At 48.8% G+C, this 17016-nt stretch overlaps 1 protein-coding gene across 1 annotated transcript in view; it reads left to right on the forward strand.

Annotated features, from left to right (window-relative positions):
- Nucleotides 1–17016, forward strand: part of NFKB2 (nuclear factor kappa B subunit 2) — a 94338-nt gene that overhangs the window by 26174 nt on the left and 51148 nt on the right. The window contains exons 3-5 of the mRNA XM_083440364.1: nucleotides 3552–3623; nucleotides 5535–5602; nucleotides 6757–6884. Coding sequence (XP_083296490.1) covers nucleotides 3552–3623; nucleotides 5535–5602; nucleotides 6757–6884 — 268 coding nt within the window. The remainder of the gene's footprint in view (nucleotides 1–3551; nucleotides 3624–5534; nucleotides 5603–6756; nucleotides 6885–17016) is intronic.

Raw genomic sequence — 17016 nt, forward strand, 5'->3', positions numbered from 1 at the left:
GGTAAAAGTTGGCGAACCCCACAAACCGCTGGACCTCCTTCCGATTGCGCGGGCTCTTCCAGTCCAACACTGCGCGAACCTTGGCGCTGTCCATGGCAAGCCCCTTGTCCGACAGCTTGTAGCCCAGGAAATCCACCTCCGTCCTGTCGAACTGGCACTTCTCCAGCTTGGCATACAGCCGATGCTCCTGCAGTCTCTGCAGAACTTCCTTGACGTCACCTTCGTGGGCCTCCTCAGATTCTGAGAATATCAGGATGTCGTCCAAGAAGCAGACGCATGTCTTGTAGAGGAGACCCGCCAGGACGTGATGCATGAAAGCTTGAAAACAGTGGGCGCCATTTTGTAAACCGAAGGGCATAACTCTGTATTCATATGTGCCCAGGGGCGTGAACATGGCAGTCTTCCACTCGTCTCCTTCCCGTATGCGAATCAGGTTGTACGCCCCTCGCAGATCCAACTTTGTAAAAACGCGTCCTTTCCTCGCCGTCGCCAGCAGGTCATCTATCTTGGGCATGGGAAAGGCCGCGGGCTTGGTTCTGGAATTTAAAATTCTGAAGTCTACCACAAGTCTTTTTTGGGGCGTGTCCCTCTTCTTCACAAAGAATACAGGACTGCCCCCCGCTGCCTTCGACTCCCGGATGAAACCGCGCTTCAAGTTGAGGTCTATGAACTCCTTGAGCTCCTGCAGCTCATCCTCAGACATGGAATACAGTTTCCCGGCTGGCAGCGTCGCTCCTGGCAGGAGGTCAATCTTGCAGTCATAGGGCCTGTGGGGGGGCAGCTTGTCCGCTTCCTTCTCGCAGAAAACCTCCAAAAACGCTGCGTACTTGCGCGGCACTGCTTGCAGCGTGCCTAATTGTAGCTGCGGGTCGTCCCCTCCTTCTTCCGGGCTAGGAAGGATGCAATGTTCCGCGCAATAGGAGGAGCCGAAGGTCAGTTGGCGTTGGTACCACGCCAATGCTGGGCTGTGCCTGTGCAGCCAACTCATGCCGAGGACTACAGGCGTGTCCGACAGGTGTGTGACATTAAAGCTGATGACTTCTCGGTGATTTCCAATCCGCATCACCATTGGTTGCGTTTGTTGCACCACCTGCCCCCCTAACAAGTCTCTGCCATCCACCGTGACAACGTTCAGGGGCAGCGTGGCTGGTAGCAGTGGTATATTGTGCTGCTGAATGAATGCCAGTCCTATAAAGTCAGCGTTGCTGCCGGAGTCAATGGTGATCGGCACCTCCAGAGTGCGTCCATTGGGCAGTTGGAGAGACGCTGTAAGCTGCACCACTGGTTTGGGTGGGAGGGGGTCTGTGGGTTGCAAAAGTGCTGGGGATTGTTTCATTGACTTGTCTGGCTGGACCCCAGTGCCTCTTCCTCCAGCCAGACTCCGTCGTTTAACTGTTGCTGCGTTTTCAATTGAGCTGCTTCTGCGACTGTTGCGGAGGCTGCAGTGTGCTTGTGGAGCCTCTGGGGACACTCTTTCGCCATGTGTTGAGCACTGTCGCAGATGTAGCACTTCCTGTTCCCTCTAGGAGGCTTCGTTTTGGCTGCTCCCGGCGTTAGGGCTCTGTTAGCTGACTGAGCCCTGGCACCTCCGATTTCCATCGGCTCTTCTCCCCCTCCCTGCGAGGGTGTGGAGTGCGCACGCGCTGCTTCTCTGGGAAAGAAGGGAGGTGCTCTGGCTGGTGCCCTTCCCCAACGCCCTTCTTCCCTGTTCCAAGGACGTTCTTCCAGATGCACCCCGATCTCCAGAGCCCTCTGGACTACCTGCTGGGTGCTCCTTGGTCTCTCCCCTCTTCCAATCTCCGCTTTTACATCTGCATTCAACCCCTCCCAAAAGAGGTCTCTGACTGGCGCAGAATCTTTTTCCCACCCCAGGGCATGAACCAGTCCGAAAAATCGAGTATGGTACTGCCGCACGCTGGCTTTGCCTTGTTTAAGTCCATGTATGTCCCTCCTGGCAAGATCGACGTCTACCTTTGATAAAAAGCATGAGTCCATTGCTTTAATAAAAGCCTTCGCATCTTGGAGCGCTGGATCATTGTCCCTCCATAGATTCCGCAGCCACGTTTTGGCTTCCCCATGCAAATGGGACAAGATAAACCCCACTCTCTCTCTCTCATCTCTAAAGTCTTTGTCAAGTAAATCCAGCGCAAACAGCAGGTCTGCTCTGAAGTTGGGGTACTGCTGCAAACTCCCGTCGAAATGCGATACAAGGCTTCCTCCCCTTCTCCCCAAGCCTATGCCTTCTGCCTTGGATCCCGTTTGCCCCTGTTTGGAAAGCACGTCCAACCTGGCCTGGAGATCCCGGCAGGAGGTAACCATCTCCTCCTCTCTCTTCCTGGATGCAATTACCTCCGTGCTGAGTTGTGTCACCGCTTCTTGCAGGGCTTTTATCTGCTCTTCCGTCGTCATCTTGCCTGAGTTTTGTGAGCTCTGTAAGCACCCCTCCTCTGTCCTCGCTGCGCCGACTCACGTGGCGAGGTTCTTGGTGCCAAAACTTTAAAATAGAGACAGAGCTTACTGTCAGGGCTGGCTCCGGGTCCCAGCTCACCAAGGACCAACGCTAGCCGATAGTACAGTATCAAAGTCTTTATTGAAGAATAGTCTCCATTTACAAGTCTCAGCGTCCCAGCCCTACGTCTGGACTTTAGACCGGCGAAGCTCTGTCTGGATCTCCACCCCCTTTGCACCAGTTTAAGACTCTAATCTTACTCCACCTCTTCCTTCTCTCTCTCTTCCTCTGGGTCTTACTACCCCCCGGGGTCTCATTCCTCCTGGACTCTTCCGACGCAGAGCTTGACCCCTCTGACTCCTCCCCCTCTCTTCGGCGGGCTTTAGGACCTGGCTCCCTACCCGGGCTGCCCACCTTGCCGCCCTCCTGTACATTTGAACTTGGCGCGCGCGCGCGTTTTACTTTCCGGATGACCGTTTCCTCGCTCCCTGACGAGGGTGTGGCCACTCCTGCCTCACGTTCTCCCTCTGCCTGCGCGCTCCCTGATCCCGATGCCTTGGACTCCTCCCCCCTACTGCACTCTGGGGGGGACGCTGGTCCGGATTTCCAGCTGCTACTCTCTGAGTCCCCTCTGGCCCCTTCTTCCCGAGGTGTCCCCCTGGGCACTCCCCTTGCCCTGACCATGGGGGCCCCTTTCTGTGAATCCTCCAAGTCACTGGAGAGACTCAGAGACCTTGGACTACTGTCGCCGCTGACATTTCCTTCCGACTCCTCCCCCTCGCTCTCCGTTTCTTCCCTCTCCTGTGACTCTGCTCCTGAACCCCTGACACCAACAAATGCGCCAGTCTCGGGGGCTTGGTAGCCAGCCTCCCTACCAGTTAAAGCCCAGGGGAAGATGCCATGGAGTAATCTGGAATTGGAGAGCACTGGAAAAATGTTCAATGGGCACTAAACACAATCTAGACAGGATGGCATCTTTCTGAATTGACCCAAACTTATTCTTCTGTTATTCCTCTTTGGGGGGGGGGGAGATTTTTAAAAATTGTTTGCCTTGTTTAGAGGTGCAGAGCCTTCATGTAATACGCTCTGCTTTCCTTTGCAGGATTTATAATCAATCTTGTGAGCTGGATAGCCCTATTTCCTGCTGTACGTTGGATCATATCCCTCTTGTCAGGTAAGGAACGCCATTCCTTGCTCCCTGGGGCAAGTTGGTGTTGGGATACTGCCAGGGAGAGAAAGTCCATCATGACTCTACGTCGTCTCCGGACATCCATTGATCTCCAGTAGACACGCAGTATCAGCAATTAGCGACACGAGCTCCAGAAATAGCTTGCCACATTCCAGAGCCGATGCACGCTCTATCAGCAGATAATGCACAGCGAAAGATGCACTCAGGAGAGCATATTTACAACTTTATTCAGCGTTGGTCAGAACAAAGAAAAACATGACTGCCTGCTTCAGTGTTCAGGCACACAGAGAGACGAAAGCAAAGACACAACAGAAACATCCCTTGAAACAGGAAATACGCAGGCTGTGACACAAACATCCTGCTCCCTTTTAAGGTGGAACGGAAATATCCTAACAGTTGGTGGGTGATGTCTGGAGTTCAGAAGCAGCCTTGCAGGCCAGGGATGTGAAATTTCAGGCCAAATATAGCCCTCCATTCCTATCCAACTGGCCTTCAGGACTCTCCCCCGGCCACAACTTCTCACCAGCCCAGCTCTGCATCCTCCTCACATGCTTTTGCCTGGCTGGAGTGTGTCCTTAAATTGTACTATTGCTTGCTTGACCAGATGATTGCTGGGGCTTATAATAATAATTAATTTTTTGTTCCCTGTCCATTCGACGAGGTTGCCCCAGTCACTTGGGGCTTCTTCCAACAGAATATACAAAAGCACAGTAGAACATCACACATTAAAAGCTTCCTGATACAGGACTGCCTTCAGATGTCTTTGATCAATTGTGTAATTGTTTATCTCTTTGACATCTGGCGGGAGGGCATTCCACAGAGGTGCCACTACCGAGAAGGCCCTCTGCCTGGTTCCCTGTAACCTCACTTCTCGCAGTGAGGGAACTGCCAGAAGACCCTCGGAGGTGGACCTCAGGGTCCAGGCTGAACAATGAGGGTGGAGACGCTCCTTCGGGTATACAGGTCCAAAGTCATTTAGGGCTTTAGAGGTCAGCACCAAGACTTTGAATTGTGATTGGAAACGCACTGGGAGCCAGTGTAGGTATTTTTGAAGTGTTGTTGTATGGTCCCAGCTGCTCAGTTTATAAAAGCCGTAAGCATATTTATAAAAGACGTAAGCACAAACAGTTGGGCCTGGTGAGCACTCAGTGTTCCCGTCCCCTATAGAATCATAGAATAGTTCTAATCCGTGGGTTGCCATCTGATTTTATTCTGCTCCAAATTTGATTTTAAGCTGTATTTTAATCAATTGTTTGATTTATGCTTTTAATGTATCATACTTTGATGTTAGCCGCCCCGAGCCCAGTCCTGGCTGGAGAGGGCGGGGTATAAATAAAATTATTATTATTATTATTATTATTATCAAAGTGCGATTAACAGCACATTATAATAAATGAATCTTTGAGAAAGGAAAATATAATGTGGCTATTGCATGCAAAGATTATAATATGCAAGAGCAAAATTAATTACAATGTAAACACTGCTGAATTGTACATTGTCACTCCTTCCTTATTTAAATCTTCCAACATAATCTTAGCTGTCCTAACAACCAGTGGCGTAGCGTGGGGGTTAGGGTTAGGGAGCACAAATCCACGGGTTAGGGGGCGCAAATTACTTGCCTTGCCCCGGGTGCTGACAACCCACGCTACGCCACTGCTAACAACATGACCTTTTAGTTCTCTTGAGTTTATTTACCAGGCCAGAGTGAAATTCCAGGCCAGAATATAAGATCCAGGAAAATCTGAACAGAAAACTTTGTTTTCATGCCACAGTGGGGACTAAGGCCTCATGTGATGCAGTATGTGACTGGGGTGCCAGAATTCCCCGGGACTGTCCTCCTTATCTGGTCTTATGAGATAACATGCTTTGATACCTTCTCCATGTTCTCCCCTACAGCAAGTGTGGTACATTCCCTCCAGAGAGCTGCTTCTTCAGCCTGATCTGCAGCTTGGGCTCATTCATGGGTGAGTCGGTTTGTCCCCAAGCAAAGGTTTGGATTTCTTTGTAAGAAAAGAACAAAATATGGGGGGAAGAATGGGAAATTGTGAAGGAGTGGAATGGTCTCCCTCTGGAGGTTGTGGACTCCTTCCTTGGAGGTTTTTAAGCAGAGATGGATGGTCATCTGTCATGGATGCTTTAGCTGAGATTTTGGGCCCTGAGTACTGTAGCTGTTTTGCTGGTGGTGCTGGCATGCTTTGAAATACAGTGGTACCTCGCAAGACGAATGCCTTGGAAGACGAAAAACTCGGAAGACGAAAGAGTTTTTCGTTTTCTGAGTTGCTTCGCAAGACGGATTTCCCTATGGGCTTGCTTCGCAAGACGAAAACGTCTTGCGCCTTTTTTTTAAAACCGCCAATGCATTCCTATGGGAAACCGTCAATACACAGTGGTGCTTCGCAAGACGAAAAAATTCACAAGACGAAAAAACTCGCAGAACGAATTAATTTCGTCTTGCGAGGCACCACTGTAGATAGATAGATGATAGATAGATAGATAGATAGATAGATAGGTGATAGATAAGCCAAAGGCTAGGAATATCTTTTTCTCTTAAATGAAAAGAGATTTTTAGGCATTAGCTGCCTCAAATATTTCGTATGACGACTGGACCTAATGGTCAGGGGTCCCTTTACCTTTATATTTAGGGACGCGGGTGGCACTGTGGGTTAAACCACAGAGCCTAGGACATGCCGATCAGAAGGTTGGTGGTTTGAATCCCCTCAATGGGGTGAGTTCCCGTTGCTCAGTCCCAGCTCCTGCCAACCTGGCAGTTCGAAAGCATGTCAAAGTGCAAGTAGATAAATAGGTACCGCTCTGGCGGGAAGGTAAACAGCATTTCCGTGCGCTGCTCTGGTTCGCCAGAAGCGGCTTAGTCATGCTGGCCACAGCCAATAAAGCGAGATGAGCGCTGCAACCATAGAGTCGGTCACGATGGACCTTATGGTCAGGGGTCCCTTTACCTTTATATTTCATATGAGTTGCAAGAACTCATTTGGTGGGGCATCAACGTTCTTGCTCTTTTTCTGGCTTACGATGGGGGCAGAAATGCTGGTCTTGTGTGCAAGTTAGGTGGCGGCTTTTCAGGCAATGGTTGAGGCTGATTCTTGCTTCCTTTTCCTAGTGATGCTGGTTGGCCTGCTGAGATATGCGCACGTTATAGAGCATTACGGCTCTTCCCTTCTCAACACTTTGGGGCTGGCTTTAGGCTGGATCTGTGCAGCTGGCCTCATTATGGTGGGCAACTTCCAGGTAAGACGACTGACTCCACTGTTTGTGTAAAGTGTGGTAGGCAATCTGTGGTCTTCCAGGTTTTGTTTGATCGTAACTTTTATTACCCCTGCCCACTGGCCATGCTGGCTGGGAATGTTGAGGGTTGTAGTCCCAGAACGTCTGAAGATACACAAACTTTCAGTCCCTGATATAAAGCCTTAAGATAGGAGAGGGCAGTTTAATAATAATAATAATAATAATAATAATAATAATAATTTTATTTATACCCCGCCCTCCCCAGCCAAGGCCGGGCTCAGGGCGGCTAACAAGCAATAATAAAAACAAGTTGAATGAATACAACTTAAAAACAAGATTAAAATACAACATTAAAATATTGAAACAGTAAAATATTAAAATTTGAGTTTGAGTTTAAAGAGGAGAATGCATGTCTCTTATCTAGGATGCTCTGCTTTTGAGTATCACACAACAGTGGCCTTAATTACCTGCTCATCTTATGCTTATATGAGCACTGTAGAGATATTTTATGTTATTTTTAGATAATTTCTCTGTTGTGCTACCACAGAATGAGTGGGGTGAGATGTTAAAGTCAAGTGGCATGTCTGTATTGCAGGAGATAGATTGGGGATTAAATCTGTAGATTTAAATTAAAAGGTTATCCATGTGTGTGGGAGAAATACAAAAGTAAGCATGCTGTGAAACCTTTTTACTGGGGTAAAACACTTACATGTTTTGTGGCTTACTAAGGTTTAGAAATTACACAATTACACCTTTAAATACCTTTTATCTGTGGCCTTCTGACCCCCCGTTGCAGAGAATGAACCACACGTTTTTAGTAAGATAAACAAAAAAGGCTTACTTACATTTCAATTCAGGCAGCAAATGGAACATAAGTAAGAAAACTTCTCAGGTACAAATTATAAAAAGTTGGCTTGAAAATTGACTGTGTGTCTGGAGTGCCTAGACACGTCTGATCATTTTGGAAGCATGGTGGAGAGAGAGTTTCCTCAGAGGCAGGAGATAGTATCAAAGGTTGTCTCCTTTGTTACTGAATTCCCTCCCAAAGGAGGCAGGGGAAGTGACCTCACAGAAGGCCCTCTCTAGGAAGTTCAAGAACTCTCTGTATAGTAGCCCCGTGCTTGTCTAGCAAAACATGCATTTGTGGTTTGGCTGCAAACCCCACATATATGTGGCAAAAACTTCCCTAGTGTTGAGCCTAGGGATAGGAGTGTCATCATTGACACTAGGATCCGTGGAGAAGGAAGCCATCGTAGCATGGTTAACTCTAGTGTCAGACACTGGCAGAGTTCCTCTGCTTTTAATAGTCATGGAAAAGGCAATTTTAAGGGTGCCACAAAGGTCAAGGAGCAGTGTGGGAAGCTGAATGCCACATATATTTAAACCCGCCAACCAATTATTTGGCTGCAGGTGTCTTGTAAATTTATTTAGCGACCTGGCTTTATTTGCTACTATATTTTTAGTTCCTTTTCTCATCATTCCTAATATTGCATTTGCCTTTTTCACCGCTGCAAGACGCTGAATGGAACTTTTCATTGGGCTGCCCTGCCAAAACTCCCTCTTTTGTAGGTAGCCGCAGCCCCTTTGGCTCTGAACCACATGGCCTGAATCAAACCATTGTGGGTCAGACTAGACATAAAGTGGAAGCTTTGTATTTGGGTCTCCTAACACCCCCCCCCCGAAAAATATGTGAGGGCATTTGGGATTAAAGTCAGGGGAGGGGGGTTAACCCTTTGCCCCTGCACCGTGGCCCCAGTTTCAACACACTCCCCAATCTGATAAGCTGTGGAGGGGAAAATTTGTGGGCTTTAAAAACGCAAACCCCAAAATTTCCCCTCTCTGTAGCTAGTAGCATATTTGGACGTGGGGGGAGAGGGGTTTGGAGTTGCTTTGTTAGAAAGCAAAGGGTCTTTGCATCTCCAGAGATAGAGCCCCCGCTTCTGGTTTAGTTTGACACTGTGGCTTACACCAGGGATGTCCAGCAGGTTGATCGCAATCTACTGGTACATCCCCACGAGGTTTTGGTGGATCGCGGGTCAATCTTTGGCTCCCTTTCCTCAGTGTCATTGAAATCGACTCCTGTCCCGCCACCTGGCCCAGCCCTCCATTGTTGTCTGATCAGTGGAAGGGAAGACTGAGCTTTCTCTCTGTGGCTGTTTTCATTCAAAGCAATATAATTGTTATTATTGTGAGTGACTTTTCCCCTTCGAGCCTTGCCTTTAACCCCCCCCAAAAATGGAACTTTCCCCCTAAGAAAGTATATGTATAAAAAACAGGGTTTTCCTCTTCCATAAAAAAGCTCAACAACTTTGACCTGAACCCCCCAAAAACAGGGGTAGATCATTTCCAGATTTTTAATTCTGAAAGTAGATCACAGTCTCTTGGAAGTTGGCCACCCTGGCTTACACCATTGCAGTTCCTCTTCTGGCACAAAACCAGCTGTTCTTGATAGACCCCAGGATCTGCCGCTGCTCACTCCCCCTAGAGTTTAATGATGCCCATGACTGCTTTAGCGGTTTGTACTAAATAAGCTAGGATGACAGAGCAGCCGCAGTGGTTGTTTTCATGGTGCCCAGGACGCAGAGGGCAAACAGAGCCTGCCGTGTGCCAGCCCAGCCCTTGCCGCCGATGCCACCAGAGCAACACCAGCCCAGTAGGCCGGGACCCGGGGAGGGCAGTGTGAGGATGCACCAGCGAAGTGCCCTTCAACCCCAGCCCCTTGAACGGCACATGGCGTCCTTCTCATGCTGCCCTCCCAGAGCTTTGCAAACTGTCATAGCGCTGGCTCAGAGAGGGCGACGTGAGCCACACGCCCCCCAGAAAAATGTGCCTGGGGCAATCGTCCCTGCAGGGCCCCTCCCTCATGCTACGCCCCTGGGATAGAGAATCCCTAGCAGGAATTGACTGGGAGATGAAATGTTAAAAGAGTGTCCCTAGACGTCCCTGGATGTCTGCAGATGATGTCTCTAGAACATGATGTAGGTGTTTTTAGGCATTTTCTACATTTGCACTCAGAAGGACGCGGGTGGCTCTGTGAGTTAAACCACAGAACCTAGGACTTGCCGATCAGAAGGTCGGCGGTTCGAATCCCCGCGACGGGGTGAGCTCCCATTGCTCGGTCCCTGCTCCTGCCAACCTAGCAGTTCGAAAGCACATCAAAGTGCAAGTAGATAAATAGGTATCGCTCCAGCGGGAAGATAAACAGCGTTTCTGTGCACTGCTCTGGTTCACCAGAAGCGGCTTAGTCATGCTGGCCACATGACCCGGCAGCTGTACGCTGGCTCCCTCGGCCAATAAAGCGAGATGAGCGCCACAATCCCAGAGTTGGCCATGACTGGACCTAATGGTCAGGGGTCCCTTTTCCTTTCCCTTACACTTGCACTCAAAGTTTCCCAGCATTTTGTGACACTTGGCTTCCTCCAGCAGCCTGGCAAGCGCTTTCTTTTCCTTTTGTCAGTTGCTGAGAGGCCTGGTAGCTGACCTGGGGGCAATGGGAACCTGCTGCACCCAGAGAGGCCAGGCATATTAACTGTGTCCTTGTGTTTGCTTTCCCTTCGCTTGGCAGTCGTGCTTTGGATGTTTGCTGTGTCTCTGTGAAGAGAGGAGAGGGAGGACGGGGCTGCCTAAGCAGCCGATGCTTTATTGCAGTGTCTGGCTTTCTCTTCCTGCCTCTGACTATTCTTAATGGGCGCGGAGGGATGTCTGTTCAAAGCCGAAGGAGCTGGATCTGCCAAAGCCCGACCCCTGCAAATCATCTTGGCAACAAGCTCTCTGTAGCAACTGGCTGCGAAAAATGGAATCAGAGAAACATTCTCATTCTCCTGCACATGTAGACTGGGCAACCTAATTGGTTGTGTACTGCTGGGATAGCTCCGTCGGTAGAGCATGACACTCTTAATCTTAGGGTTGTGGGTTCGAGCCCCACATTGGGCCAACAGATTCCTGCATTACAGAGGGTTGGGTTAGAATCAAGGGTCAGCACACGTTTTCAGCAGGGGGCTGGTCCACTGTCCCTCAGACCTTGTGGGGGGCCGGACTATATTCTGAAGGGAAAAAATGAAAAAGTTCCTATGCCCCACAAATAACCCAGAGATGCATTTTAAATAAAAAGGCACGTTCTACTCATGTAAAAACACGCTGATTCCCGGACCGTCCGTGGGCCGGATTTAGAAGGCAATTGGGCTGGATCCGGCCCCCGGGCCTTAGTTTGCCTACCCATGGGTTAGATGCCCCTCGGGGTCCCTACAGTTCTGTGACTGCGTGTTTTGGATTCCTAATCAGGCGCTGCTTCTTTCTCCTAGGTGGACCATGCTAAAGTTCTGCACTACATCGGGGCAGGTGTGGCGTTCCCTACCAGCATGCTTTTCATATTCCTTCAGTCCATCCTGACGTACCGCATGGCAAAATCCAGAGGACATTACTGGACTGGGCATCTGCGCAGCATCCTGGCAGCCCTGGCTTTCATCACCCTCATCTTCAGTATCCTTTCTGCATCAATGTGGTTGGGGTTTTTTGGGGAGGGGTGTGCGGAATAGATGTATCCAGAGGCAAATAGGAGTGATGGATCAGATTGAATTAGAGTTTGGCCAGGCGAGCCGAGGCAGAGACTGGAGAGAGGTCTGCCTGGCTATAAATAGGGCCCTTAATGCATTTGGGTTGTGGAAACAGAAGGGCCAGACTGCGTATTAAATCATGTAAACGTTGACTCACAGCTACATCTCTTTGGGAAGAGCCATGCGCTTCCCCTGGGTCAGAGTCACATCGAGCAAATGGAGCAGAATGAACAGGTGATATCCTGCCCCACCCCTACTGCTCAGGTCCTAGTGCAATTGAGGAGGTGCTGTGGTTGAATTTTTAAGAAATGTAAATGGGACGCGGGTGGTGCTGTGGGTTAAACCACAGAGCCTAGGACTTGCTGATTAGAAGGTTGGCGGTTCGAATCCCCATGACGGGGTGAGCTCCCATTGCTTGGTCCCTGCTCCTGCCCACCTAGCAGTTTGAAAGCACGTCAAAGTGCAAGTAGATAAATAGGTACCACTCCGGCGGGAAGGTAAACGGCATTTCCGTGCGCTGCTCTGGTTCACCAGAAGCGGCTTAGTCATGTTGGCCACATGATCTGGAAGCTGTACACCGACTCCCTCGGCCAATAAAGTGAGATGAGCGCTGCAACCCCAGAGTCGGCCACGACTGGACCTAATGGTCAGGGGTCCCTTTACCTTTACCTTTAAATGGGTGAAAGAAACTGCCATTAACCTCCAGCGACTCTTCCATTTGGGCCCTGGAAGACTCATGCTGGAAAGGGTGTGCAGTTCTGCGATGGACTTAATAATAGGTTCCTTCTGGAGTCCACACTCCAGCTCCTTGCAGCGTGAAAGCTTCATAGTGCCTGCTATAGGGGGGGCGGGGGGAGATATTGGTTGGCTGGGAGAGGATAGAGGGGCCAGGAAGTACTGGACTTGTGGCATTTCTGAGGAAAGGACAAGGAGCAGTAGATGGAATGTGCAGAGAGCAATAGGTTTGGGCTAAATATTACCCTAAACCTCCCTGGAAAGTTACAAGGTGCCTGCGTTGGGAGATTTAAATAAACAAAGGCGACATGAGGTTTTATCAGGGTTGCTCAAGACTGAAGGCATCCTACCCCGGGGGTGGGGTGGGGGGGTTGTATGGGAAGATGCATTAGAAGTCCTCCTTTCCTCAGAAGGTGAAATCACATGTTAGCAGAGTTCATTGCTGCTTTTTAGGGGTTGTTATTGTTTTTGCAGAACACCAGCTGATGAGAGGTGCAGAGGGGCTTCTTAATATTTTCCTCTTGGGCTGTTTTGCAGCTGAAAACGGCATCCTAGCCGCTTTTAGCCCCACTGGAGAAAACCAATGTGCATCTCATTGTTTCCCCTGGCCAAGGGATAAATGGTTGGGGGGGGATTTGTCACTGGAAAAGAGTCCACAGTGTGGAATTTAAGAAGCCTTCCTCCTCCTCTGACTTCCAACTTGCAGCCACATTTTGCCAAAAGAAAAAATCTCCCTAGCAAAGGATCTTTTTGCTCCCAAGATAATAACCCTATCAATAGCGGTTGTTTTGGGCGACTGTTGGTGAGTGGGTGGGGAGGGGTATTACTCAATAGGGTGGTGGAAATGGGTGTGGTAAACCTGTTGATGACTGTTAAGGACTGCAATTGGTTTTACAGGAAAAAGCAAGGGGTGAGCTGGCTAAAAATAGCTTTATCATGTATAATGAGAGAAGAATCCAATGTCTCTATTCAGACCAGGTCTCTCCATGGTTTTAAGTTTGGTAATAAGTTGCAATTCAGCAACTTCTCTTTCCACTCTATTTCTGGTCCTGTTAGCTAGAGATGATGGGAGTTGTAGTCCCAAAACATCTGGAGGGCCGAGTTTGGGGGTGTGTGTGCCTGCTGTAGATATTTAAAAAGTGGGGAATAAGTAGCTAAATACACTTGACGTGGCACATCTTTCCCTGTAAATGTGTAGTAGCAGGTTCTAGGTTGTTCCAGTTCAGCACCTCACTAAACTATCCACGAATAATTAACTTGTAGGTTGCCGGGGCGAGAGGAGGGAATGAATGTGATGTGAGGGCACTGGATTTTCCCAGGGCTTGAGATGGGTAAAAAAAATAAGAAGCAAGAGTGTTAATATGCATACAAAGCCTTTTGAGGTGTGATGGGTGACCATTCCAACAAACAACAAAGGTGGAGTTTAAGGCCTTGCTTTTTATTTTAAGTTGTTGTTTTTTCATGTTTATTTGATGACACCAAACTGGGAGGGGTGGCTAACACCCCAGAGGACAGGATCACACTTCAAAACGACCTTGACAGATTAGAGAACTGGGCCAAAACAAACAAGATGAATTTTAACAGGGAGAAATGTAAAGTATTGCACTTGGGCAAAAAAAATGAGAGGCACAAATACAAGATGGGTGACACCTGGCTTGAGAGCAGTACATGTGAAAAGGATCTAGGAGTCTTGGTTGACCACAAACTTGACATGAGCCAACAGGGTGATGCGGCAGCTAAAAAAGCCAATGCAATTCTGGGCTGCATCAATAGGAGTATAGCATCTAGATCAAGGGAAGTAATAGTGCCACTGTATTCTGCTCTGGTCAGACCTCACCTGGAGTACTGTGTCCAGTTCTGGGCACCACAGTTCAAGAAGGACACTGACAAACTGGAACGTGTCCAGAGGAGGGCAACCAAATGGTCAAAGGCCTGGAAACGATGCCTTATGAGGAACGGCTAAGGGAGCTGGGCATGTTTAGCCTGGAGAAGAGGAGGTTAAGGGGTGATATGATAGCCATGTTCAAATATATAAAAGGATGTCACATAGAGGAGGGAGAAAGGTTGTTTTCTGCTGCTCCAGAGAAGCGGACACGGAGCAATGGATCCAAACTACAAGAAAGAAGATTCCACCTAAACATTAGGAAGAACTTCCTGACAGTAAGAGCTGTTCGACAGTGGATTTTGCTGCCAAGGAGTGTGGTGGAGTCTCCTTCTTTGGAGGTCTTTGAGCAGAGGCTTGACAACCATATGTCAGGAGTGCTCTGATGGTGTTTCCTGCTTGGCAGGGGGTTGGACTCGATGGCCCTTGTGGTCTCTTCCAACTCTATGATTCTATGATTCTGTGATTTGAGTTAGTGTGTGATCTCCACTCCCCCATGCCATGGAAGACTGTGTTTTTGTATTCCCCAGCCTTTAGCCCAGAAATGGCTCAAGACATTTTGTTGCCTGAGGCTCAGGATAAGATGGTGCCCCTCCCAATCCCATGTAAAGAGGTCGATTGGATTGGCAGTTGAATCTTACTTCAATGTGAGAGATAGGACAATGCCCTCAGCCGCTGCAGAGCAGGGCTCATGGCACAGAGAACAACTCTGCAGCTCAGGAGGAATGGCACTAGGCCTGCTTCTTCCACCTCTTCCCTAGCATCCACAGCCTGAGGCAGCCACAACACTGCCTAGTGGTTGTGCCGGCCCCTGACTTTACCTGGGATGCGATGCTTGGGAGACAGGCTAAATGAGGTGAGGTAGACCATTTCTCAGCTTGCCCTCTTCCTAATGGGCTGATATTGCCAGAGATACTGCAAAAGGAGAATTCATTAGCTGGGGAAACAGCTAATTCTGAACAGCAAAGAGAGTATAGTTCATTCAAAAAGGAAACAAAACGTTTCACGTCAGATAGTGGCATTTAAAGTTGCTGCTGCGGTTTTTGCCTTTTTACAGTACGATGAAACTTGATGTCAAGAGGCCAGCTCAGTTCAAATAAGGTTTTATGAGACTGAGATCATAAGGAACGGCTACAATAAACGGCGGTGCTTGCAGGCCCCCGTTTGAACTCTTCACTTTCTGTAAAATTAGTGAGTCTGCTGAAGTTCAGGGGGAAAAAACACACCCCAAACAGGTAAAGCTGCTCAGAGTAGCATTCTGAATAGGTCTTTCTTGCCTTAAGATGCTTAAGTGTTTGATGAGGCTGTTACAGGTATATATGCTGGTTTTGCACTTGTGTGGACTATTCAAAGCCAGCTGTTACCAAGCTGACGATTCTGGATCCAGCTGATGGGAGCCTACCACCACTAATTTAACTAAGCCAGTTAGGCCCCGCCCCACCCTGTTTCTGGCGAGATCCTTCCCACAGCTTGTTTGCCTTGACTTCAGCACCCCCATGTGGCGTATTTTTCATCCAGCAGAGTTTCGTCCTGCAACACCTAGCCGCCCTCTGCGAATGGATGTTCATCATAAACGTCCTCGTCTTCTACGGCACCTTCACAGCTGAATTTGGAGCCATCTCCACGGACACCTTTCTGGTTCTCCTGAAAGCCAGGCGGACTCCCAAAAGCTTCAAAGTGGATAGCGGCACGCCCAGCATGTCACATGTTCACACCCATTTGGAGAGCATGGCCATGATGGGGAGGGACGGCTAGGAAACCGGTTCCTCGCAAGAGCCGGGACGAGCTGTGCTTACTGGGACTTCCAACGATACCAAAAAAGGGAGAAAAGACAGAATATTGCCTTAAGAATCACCTCTTGTATTTATTTTGCCTATGTGCCACACTAACAGTGCCCTGGGTATTTTGCTCTGAAGGCATAGCCACATTCCAGTATCACCAGTGGCCTTTATGGAGCAAGATTTCTGTATCCTTGGATCAAAGACTCTCCTTCCAATGGGCACAAGAGGAGGGAGAGGATGACAAACGGCAATACTGAGAGGTGTAGGTGGGGTACCTGTTGCCATTTGAAGAGAGTAAGGCAGATTTCATTTTGGGTGGCACAGCGCACCTTTTTGGCACCTGCAGTTTAGTACCTGGGTTGAAGAGACCTGGATTTCAGACCCACAGCAGACATGGACTTTTTTCTTTTTAATCTGGGACTTGGAATCAGATGTGAACTGTCCCTATAAAACGTGCTCCTTTCATCCAAGAAGTCCTCTTTCAAAGTGGCCTTAATTTCTTCAGGACCAAAAGTATTTGTTGCGTGAGTTGTTGCTTTTTGCCAACTTAGTGCGGTTCTGTTTACTCGAGCAAGCGGATTAGCAGTGAGCAATAATTACAAGAGGCTTTATTTTATGTCCCTTGAAAAAGTCCCAGCTGAGTTGGTGCCCGATTGCTTATCAAAGAAGTCTTGGGCAAGTCCAGAGTGTCTCCGATTAGAGATGCAGCGCTTTAGCTCTGGACCTCATTACTAAATCTCACCGGAAGGATCCTTTGCAGCGCAAGTTGACAGCCCTGGTGGTGCTGTCCCACATAGGAGAAGTCTTGGGAAACCCAAATCTTCTGCGAAGCTTCCTTAGACATGTCATCCTCTCCCTGTTCTAGGTGCTAGCAACAGTTGTTGCCTCCAAAGAGCTCAACGGGGACTACCCTCCTGGTTTTCTTCGCTATGCTCCCCATCCCTGAAAGTGCAGTTCTAAAACTGTAAGGACTTTGGGATACTTGTTTTGTTCCCAGCAGAGAGCTGGAAAGTCTGCAGACCTAGGGAGACAAACTGGTGCGTTCCAAGCCGTCACAAAAGTTGCTCAAATTCTGCACCCTTATCTTGTGGAACAAGACAAGACTGCGGTTCACCCAGTGCTTTACTCCATACCGAAATGCCTTTAACATGCTCAGCAGTGTTTTGTTCAGGAATTCAGTGTTT

Source organism: Podarcis tiliguerta, assembly GCF_965153285.1.
Source record: "Podarcis tiliguerta genome assembly, chromosome: 5".
Lineage (NCBI taxonomy): Eukaryota > Metazoa > Chordata > Lepidosauria > Squamata > Lacertidae > Podarcis > Podarcis tiliguerta.